Genomic DNA, 9361 nt, shown 5'->3' with positions numbered 1-9361 from the left:
TAACAAATAGGCACAGGGACTATTTAGATCAACTTATTTGAGCTTGGCTACTGGTATAAGTAGGTGTAAGAGTGGTTGGGAGAGCTTATAGCTTATGTAAAAACAAATTGACTTTAAGTTATCTTTAGTTATGGAAATAGATTATACACAAACACCTATATGATAAGTGATTATACTCTACGCACTTAGTTAATTTGTTTATCCAAACAGGGCCATAGTTAGATACATGAAAATGCAGCAGCAAGAATGGAGCAACAAGACCAGCGGAAACAGGGCAGTTAATGAGCAAAAGCTACGCAAATCGTCATATCATAATGACTGTCATGTTTTTAGTTGGCAAGACATATGAAGAACATAAGTATCTAAGAAGTATTGAGAAAAATGTTTTTGAAGAATAAAAAAATATTGTTTACTTTCTAGCGATAACAACAACAACCAAGTCTTATCCCACTAAGTAGTGTCGGCTACAAGGATCAAATTACACTATTATATTCTATCATGAATCATATTTCGGTCCAACTCATTAATCTCTAAATCTTAATGGTTTCTTTTATAGTTTTTGTAGGTCTTCCTCTGCCTCTAGCGTCATACATGTATTGATATAAGATACATATCAGACATGACACCAACACTTTTCGAGTTCTGAAGTATTTGGGCTTCACAGTTAAAAACTAAGAAACAATTAAGACAAAAAGAAACAAAACAGTCTAATAGACAAAAACTTAATATAGTGAATGAGTAAAAGCAAATTGAATAAATAAACTGTAGTTGTTGTGAACCAGATAACATCTCCATTTATCAGTATATACTAATTATAATCAATTTAAAATGTAAACTACAATGCACGTATCTGAAAATGGAAATTATAATAGCATAGAGAAAAAGGAAAGGCTCAATGAAGAATGAAAACGGAAAATCACAACTAAACAAGCTGCAAAATTACAACACCTCATCTTCAAGAAGTGCTTCTCAGTGCATTCTCTTCTTCTTCAGTAATAGTAAGCTTTCCCTCAACAAAATTACAGCACGCAATCGGTATTTCAAGTTGCTTCTTCAATTTTCTCACAACAAAAACCTCTGACTCTTCACATATGGTCAGCACAGTACCATTCCTACCAAGCCGACCAGTTCGACCAGCTCGGTGTGCATAGTGAATAGAATCTGTCGGTAAGTCCAGGTTTACCACAAGATCACATTCTGCCACATCCAAACCTCTTGCTGATAATTCATTAGTCACAAGAACTCTAACCTCACCATTCTTAAACTTCTTCAGGGTTGTCGACCTACCAAGCTTCCCAAGATCCCCATGTAACTCTGCAGCTTTCACCCCACGGGCTTCCAACTTGAAGACAACATCCTTTAACTGCTTAGTATGATTCATGAAAACTATCACAAATTTGGCATCCAGTGCATGAATACACTTTCTCAATGTATCAACTTTGTGCTGCAACCTCACTACACAGTAATAGTGTTTCAATGCTGGTGGTAGACTCTCTACCACAGCCTTAGATGGCACAGACGGGGTAGAACTTGAGCTCGGTGACAAATTGACTGGCTCGGGGGACAAAGTTTCAAGTGGTACAATTTTCTTAGCTTGAACAAGAAGTGGTTCAGAACCCCAGCTTTTAGCTGCCCTTACAACCGAAAATGGCACAGTGGCAGAAACCATAATTAACTGACGCTCGGTTTTTTTAGCATTTGAGTTATGGTCTGCACCCGATCTCCTCCCGACATGCTCCAATAACCTGTGCATATCTTCCCTGAAATTGAACGAAAGGAGCTCGTCAACTTCATCTAATACCAAATATTGACAGCCGTGAGTACGAAGTTTCCCACTTGCACTAAGCTCAGCTATCCTACCAGGCGTACCAACAACAATAGCAGGTTTGTTTTTCTTAAGGGCTTCTTCCTGCCTGGTTCGGTTCGCACCTCCCACAAGCTGCTGAACTACTTTCCTGTTTTCCATTCCCAATATCTTCTCAAACTCCCTAACTATCTGCATTCCAAGCTCCCTCGAAGGAGCAACAATCACTGCTTCTACTCCCAATTTCTTCCCTGCCTCGCCACCATCACCACCCCCTTCACGGTTTTCACCTCTCAGCGGCCCAATAACAGACAATATAGGAAGCAGATAAGCTAATGTCTTCCCTGAACCCGTATACGACTGAATTATCACATCATGGTTCTTCAAAATGGTAGGCACCGCAGCAGACTGAACATCAGTCGGAACATTAAAACCCTCTTTTCCTAACCTCTCAATCAACACTTCCGGAATACCAAGTTCCGAAAACGACTTAGCAGCAAAAGGGGCATTCTCTATTTCTTTTCTCTCCTTAACCCTAACACTTTTCTTCTCACTAACTCCAAAGGGTTTTCTTTTAACCTTGAAACCCTCAGAAGAAGATAAACCTAATGGCTTAACCTTATTTTCTTCACTTATAATCTTTGGCTCAATTTCACTTTCAAAACCAACGCTTGAAAGGGTCAAAGAATCATGTTTGTTCAAACATTTCACACTACTATGAAACCAAGCAAACCTAGAATTCAACAAAGCCCTTCTCACAGGAAATGATTCTCCAACAAGTACAAGAAACTTTGCTGAAACCAAAGATTGCATTTTTTTTTTTCAACAAACAAAAAACAACAACCTTAATCACTGTCTTTTCTGTAAATGGGACAAGACAATAATCTTAATATCTGCTAAAAAGTTTTCAAACAAACCACAAATTGTGAAACATGTAAAAACTGAGAAAAACCCACATAAAAAAAATTCAAACTTTGGAACAAGTTAAGGGTGATATAAAGTTGAAACCTTTTTTTGTTGAAACTTCCATTACAATCTGGACCCAATTGTGATGAACATGAACAATAAAGTCGTTGAATTTGGGAAATTGGGTTTTCAATTTTGTGGATTCAAAGGGTCAGAAAAAGGGTTTGTTTTTTGCTGTGTGTGGAAGCATGCGACACAGTTTCGAGGGTTTATCGTATAAGTTTTTATTTTATTTTATTTTTAAAATTTGAGGGGTGAACTGGTGAAGGTAGGATTTTTATTTTTGTCTAGTCCATTTTATTAATTTTTTTTTTGAATAGTTTTAGTAGCTAAAAATTTATCTTTAAAAGTCCTTGTAAATTACTTGATCAAAAAAAAAAACAAATTTATTTACTTGAAGATGAATAGAGAATTACGGTTCAAACTACTACTTCTGCATATTGCAACATCCTTTTTTTTTAGAACAAAATTAACATCTCATCATACTGCAATATCCTTGTCAACCAAACTAGGTTCAAGAGACTATTTTATTTCTTTTTTATTTATCTACTAGACTTTCGACCCGTGCAACGCACGGGTCCTTTCAACTGTAATAGATATCAATAAGTTATATTATAATTATATATTTTCAATGATGTTAAATAAGTTACAGGAAAAAATAATAACAACAACAATAGTAATGATAATTTAAAGGACCGTATACATTTTTCCAATAAATAAGTAGTGTAATGTATAAATAACAAAATACTTCTCTATAAAGTAAATAATAAAAATAGCATTCAGCTTACAAACCTAGATCATTCATATAAAATATACGAAATACTCCTATATAGACCACATTTGAAGTTACATTAGTATCTTCACCATTTTTAATCATAAATTAGAAAATATTTCTCTTTACTACACAATAAATAATCAAGATAGCATCCAGCTGCAAACCTACACTACTCTTCTTTGAATTTTGAATTATACATTTTGTTCAACCTTATAAGCAAGCAAATATCCTCTAACCCTTATAACACAACTTGTTACAACATCGATCAATAGATCTTCAGCCTGCAAGAGATAATGGCCTGCACAATTTCTGATCACTGTAATTTTTATGCACTCGAAAATGATGACCAAATCCCTGTTACAACATGTTGTCAATCTTGACTTTCATACCTTCCTAACTTGCAGGAGGAAAGATTGAACATTAACCCACAATTGAACAAACAAAAATAAAAGCTACTTCTTATAGTACACCATAATCCCTTTAAATATAATTATCATAAAGGAATTAAAACAATAAAAAAATATTGTAAAACAAAGCTAAAGATCAGAAGAATCATACCAAGCTATAGTGAGATAAAGCAAAGAAATATTATGTAGTGAACTAAATACATATATGGCAACACCAGTGTCCTGTTTTGGGGCAGTCTCTTGTTTGGCAGTGGTTATTTTATTAGTTTTGGTGCTGGCTTTTTGTGGGGCTTGCGCTCCTTTTTTAGAGGGTGAGAGTTTTCTCCCTGCTAGTGTATTTATCTCGTATCCATCACAACTCGTGTCAATGTTGTTTAATAAATTGTGTTAAAGAAAAAACAATATGGCAACAAAACAACTTAGGTCTTGACTCTAAATCAATTTCATAGTTCAAAGATCTGCAAAAAAAAAAAAATCAAGTCATCAATAGAATTTTTGCATAAGTGACTTAATAACTATACAACCGCAAGAATGTGAGTGATCATTAAAATTCAATGGTACCATGTTACAGCAAAAGAAACACACCTCCAAATAGTGGAGATTAAAATGAATTAGAGATGAAAAAAAAGGAAAATATTCAATGCCTAATGTAATGATACATAATGAATAATGGTTGAAACATGGTGAGAACTACATTACCCTCTCTTGTTTAGGGGGTAATTTACCCTCTCATGATATTAACCAATCAAAATGTAATATGCATAGACAACATTAAATGTCAAATATATGAATCAATTTTTTCTAAAAATAAAAAAGTTCATCTTAATCATAAGGTAACTTTTAATACTTTTAATTTTTATTTAGAGTAAATTACACTCCCCTCCCCTCTTATGTTAAAATATACACTTCCCTCCCTTTAAAAATAAAATCTACACTCCTTTCCTTCTAAGATGCTTGAATTACAACCCTCTTCCTTAATAATTAAATATGTACTACACTTTAATCTATTTTAACATAAATAAATATTTTTATGATATATACTAATTTTGAACCACCATTTAAGAAAAATAAATTCATTTCTTTATAATTTAAATATCAATGGTAATTAAACTTAAATATTTTGCTATTAAGTTTATAATTTATAGTATAAAACTAATTTTTATATAACCATATTTTATTGTATTTAGTAATTATTGTAATTTTATTTTTTGGTTGTTTCATATTTTATAATAGGGTTTAAAATTATATGTTAATGTAATTGTGATTAAAAAATAGCGAAAAATATGTATTCAAATTTTGATTATGTTAAAATAGACCCGTGGTACTTTTTTTTAAGTGTGTTAGATTATTTTATTTTATTTTTGCTAGATTATTGAAGAAGTAAAGTGTAGATTTTAACATAAGAAGAGAGAAGAATGTAATTCAAGCTTCTCTTAAGGGAGGGGAATGAAATGTTTTCTAATATGTTTGGAATAAGAGGGGAGGGGAGTGTATATTTTAACATAACAGGGGAGGGGAGTGTAATTCAAGAATCTTTGAGGGGAGAAGAGTGTAATTTACTCTTTTATTTAATTATATTAAGGTGTTCAATCTTAATTAATTTACACTACAAGACTTATAACAAATAAAATTTTTACATCAAATTTCTTTCATCTGGATGTCCTTACATTCATCACTTACATTCATAAAATTTCTTCCATTCCACAACCCCGAACGTGAGAACAAAAACATCTCCCTCATTCAAATTTCTTCTTTATTCTTCCCTATTGATCAATTCTTGTTTCTTTTTCGTTTTCTTCCCATTTTGATTGTTCAATTTTGTCATTCCAAACTGCTGCAGTTTCAAATTATAGTGAGAATTGTCGTTGTTTCTAGAACCGTGTCAGGTATCGTGACTTTTTTTTATTTAATTAGCCAACCTAATAAAATCTGCTAACACGCATAGACCTACCCCACTATCAGCCAAAGCCTTTAAGTCCAAACAAAAGAACAAAAGCCTCGTGACATAACCATATCAGCAGCAACCGAAAAAAATGCTAGCAAACTCCCAAAACATCACAGCAGCAACACCTGCTAGCAATCCTTAAAGTATAACATATGACTTGCTCAATTGTTATAATTAACTACCTCACAACCAAGAAAAATCAAATCAAAAAGAAAAATCAACTCACCATATCTGACGTGGTTCTGGAAATAACGATAATTCTCACGATATTTGAAATCAAACGAACGACGACGATTTTCACGAAAATTGAAAAATGCGGCAGTTTAGAACGACAAAATTGAACAATCAAAATGGGAAGAAGAAATTTTATGAATGTAACGGATAAATTTAAGGACATTCAGATGAAAGAAATTTGATGTGAAATTTTAATTGTTCTAAGCCAGTCTTGTCGTGTAAACTAATTAAGATTGAACAACTAAATATAATTAAGGCAAGATTACATTTGGGGTCCTTTATCTTATTTTTTTGTAACAATTTGGTCATTTATCTTTATTTTTTCCCGTTTAGGTCCTTTATCTCTCTTAAAAGCACATATACATCTTTTTTCTCATTTTTAAAAATACATAATTTTATTTCTAAAAATATATTTTTATTAAAAATGGAAAAAAAAATTCAGAAATATGATGAAGATGTTCATCATCTTCATCTTCTTCCTTTGACTCTTCATCATCTTCTTTAAATAAAAAAAATTCTACTAAAATATATCTCCAAATATCATGAATTAATGTTATATTCACCTCAAATATTCTTTTAAACACAAAAATCAAAACCTTAATTTCACAAATGTTGCAAGGCGGATGGTGGAGGCTTAGTCACTGGCGGAAGGGTTAGGTTTTACAAAAGTTAAGATTGTTCCGGAAACAACAAAATTGATGTGCAAAGCTGCTCTAAACTTTGGGTTTATTTTTATGCAGGGTTTGAATATTGAGTTAGAAAATAATAATAATATACGGTGTGACAATTTATATAACTAATTTTTTTTTTTTGTGATGAAACTAAATCTCTTTTCTATAGAGTTTTGATTTTTGTGTTTAAAAGAAGATTTGAGGTGAACATAACATTAATTCATGATATTTTGAGATATATTTGTGTAGAATTTTTTCTGATTCGATGAAGATGATGAAGATTCAAAGAAAGAAGATGAAGACGATGAACATCTTCATCATATTTCTGGATTTTTTTTCATTTTTAATAAAAATATATTTTAAAAAATAAAATTATGTATTTTTTTAATATAAAAATGAGAAAAATGATGTATATGTGCTTTTATGAGAGATAAAAGACCTTAACGGAAAAAAATAAAGATAAAGGACCAAAGTGTTACAAATAAATAAGATAAAGGACCTATAATGTAATCTTGTCTATAATTAAATAAAAATTAAAAGTATGAAAAGTTACCTAAAATTGATTTTTTTTTTATAGAAAAAAGTTACTCATTTATTTGACATTTAATGTTGCCAATGTATACTACATTTTGATTGGTTGATATCATGAGGGGGTAAATACCCTCTAAATAAGAGAGGGTAATCTAGAAAAAACCTTGAAACATAATTTTGAGTAAATAAAACCCAAAAATCACCCAACTCTTGTTGGCATCCACATATACGTAAGAACACATAAAATACATTATGTATCTTTAGGGTAAATCATGCGAACCTCTCAATGCATAGACTTCACCAAGCACTCCAGCTCGTTAATGATCTCAGTAGTGTCTTGGACAATAATAAGCTTTCCCTCAGGCCCGAGAATCCTATCAACCTCAACCACTACAACTTCATACTTGCACCTTTTCTTAAGCTTTGAAAACAGATGATCAGCAAAGTAAAATAAGAATACAGGTGTCTTTCACTATGCATAATGCTTTCTACAACACCTTTAGGGAAACTCCGCTACGCTGCAGCTGCAGTATCGAAACACTTTTTCTCGCAACAGCAGTCGACAGGCTGGAAACATGCCTCACTCTATACATTGAACGGGTATAATTTGTAGTTCCACGATCTGCAAGTATACAACAAAGTAAGTAAAGAGCTGAACTTATTAATTAGAGAAGTAATGACATAGAAAAAATTATTTGATCAGAGGAATATATCACTTTTTACAAAATAATGAAAAGAAATAGAAAGTCTTGGGGGAACATATTTTCTGAATTGGATCAATACTATAAAGTCATGATCACAATAGAGATCACATTTATCTATAGTTAGATGCGTAGTAGTCATCTTTAATATGTCAACTTATAAAAAATAAAGAATTGAATACAAAATGCATAAAAACTCATATGGCCACCCATTATAGATGTCACGGTAAAGAAACTTCTCATGCTTACAAACCAATATGCAAAATATATTATGAATATCAAATATTGAGTAGTAAACTTATAAAGCAGAGTAACTTAAAGATTGAAAAATAAAATTGAATACATACATGAATAACCTAAAGATTGAAAAATAAAAAGAAAAAAGAAAATTTGTTTTAAAATTGAGCAAATGATTTAATCTACATGACTATGTCTAGTGTAAATCTGGCTATGCAAAAAGAAGTAGCTTGATAGTTATGCACAGTAAGGTAAATTGTGATTCCTGAAACATGGTCAAAAAAACAATCAAAATCAAAATAAGTGATATTTGTGAAGTAACCCACATGCACAATCTCAGATACACAAATCAGTAACATTCAATTTTTGCATCAACACAAATGAATATGCAATCAAAGTCACAAATTATTTAGTGAAAGTAAGAAACAATAAAAAAAGTGAAATTTGAGAAATAAACCAACTCAGAGATAAACAACAGAGAGGTATACCATTGTGAAACATACCATTATTGCAAGCTAATATAGGTGTAATCACCACTGCAAGAACTGTCCCCACCAGCTACCGCAACATTGAGCCAATTCAGAAAATAACTTTTGTGTAAGCTATCACAGCAAGCTTTCTGCCAACAAAATGGATATTTTAGAAACTTCATTTATAAAGGAAATAATGAAAACAAAAATAGATGGAACAAACAAAAAGGAAAGAGGAAAAAGTGAAATGATGGGAAAGAAACTTGTCAAAGGGTCACCTTCTCATCAAAGCCTCATTCTCCATCATCTTCAACATTTAAACTCAAACCTAGCAGCACCACCAACCATAAAATAGAGACAAAAAAATTAACAAAATTCCTAAATGTAAAAGAGAAAACAAAAAGGATGAAAGAAATGACACATGATATTTTGGAGGAAAATGAGTAGAAGGAGGAGGAGGAAGAGGATAATAAAGAGAGAAAAAGGAGGAACAAAATTTAGAGATATGTTTGGGGCCGTGAGATAGAGGGGAGGAAAGGATAAAATTTAAAATTCAAATTTTTTTTAGCATGAAGGAGCGAGAGAGTTAGATGAGGGAAAGAGGCTGAATTTAATTTCTA

General features: G+C 31.9%; 1 protein-coding gene and 2 long non-coding RNA genes across 3 annotated transcripts; all 3 read right to left on the bottom strand.

Annotated features, from left to right (window-relative positions):
* Positions 1 to 735: 735 nt before the first annotated feature.
* Positions 736 to 2952, bottom strand: EMB1586 (P-loop containing nucleoside triphosphate hydrolases superfamily protein). The gene has a single exon (XM_085744988.1). It carries the CDS (start codon positions 2615 to 2617, stop codon positions 956 to 958), a length of 1662 nt encoding a protein of 553 aa, XP_085601114.1. The 5' UTR covers positions 2618 to 2952; the 3' UTR covers positions 736 to 955.
* Positions 2953 to 3432: 480 nt separating this feature from the next.
* Positions 3433 to 9355, bottom strand: LOC146948781 (uncharacterized). Its single transcript, XR_015027020.1, has 4 exons — positions 9020 to 9355; positions 8775 to 8890; positions 7614 to 7955; positions 3433 to 4410 (listed from the first exon to the last, which is right to left on the bottom strand). It is a non-coding gene; the product is annotated as an uncharacterized LOC146948781 (long non-coding RNA).
* LOC146948782 (uncharacterized) lies at positions 5487 to 7501 on the bottom strand. Its single transcript, XR_015027021.1, has 2 exons — positions 6124 to 7501; positions 5487 to 6022 (listed from the first exon to the last, which is right to left on the bottom strand). It is a non-coding gene; the product is annotated as an uncharacterized LOC146948782 (long non-coding RNA).
* Positions 9356 to 9361: the final 6 nt, after the last annotated feature.

The sequence above is a fragment of the Medicago sativa genome, chromosome 2 (genome assembly GCF_051527215.1).
Source record: "Medicago sativa cultivar Bolivia chromosome 2, Bolivia_mono, whole genome shotgun sequence".
In the NCBI taxonomy this organism is placed as follows: domain Eukaryota; kingdom Viridiplantae; phylum Streptophyta; class Magnoliopsida; order Fabales; family Fabaceae; genus Medicago; species Medicago sativa.
Note: the sequence above shows the minus strand (reverse complement) of the source record. Positions and strands in the feature narration are given on the sequence as shown.

Excerpts from the sequence above, each read along its gene's own strand:
- EMB1586 (XM_085744988.1), bottom strand. The coding sequence starts at position 2,617 with ATGCAATCTTTGGTTTCAGCAAAGTTTCTTGTACTTGTTGGAGAATCA.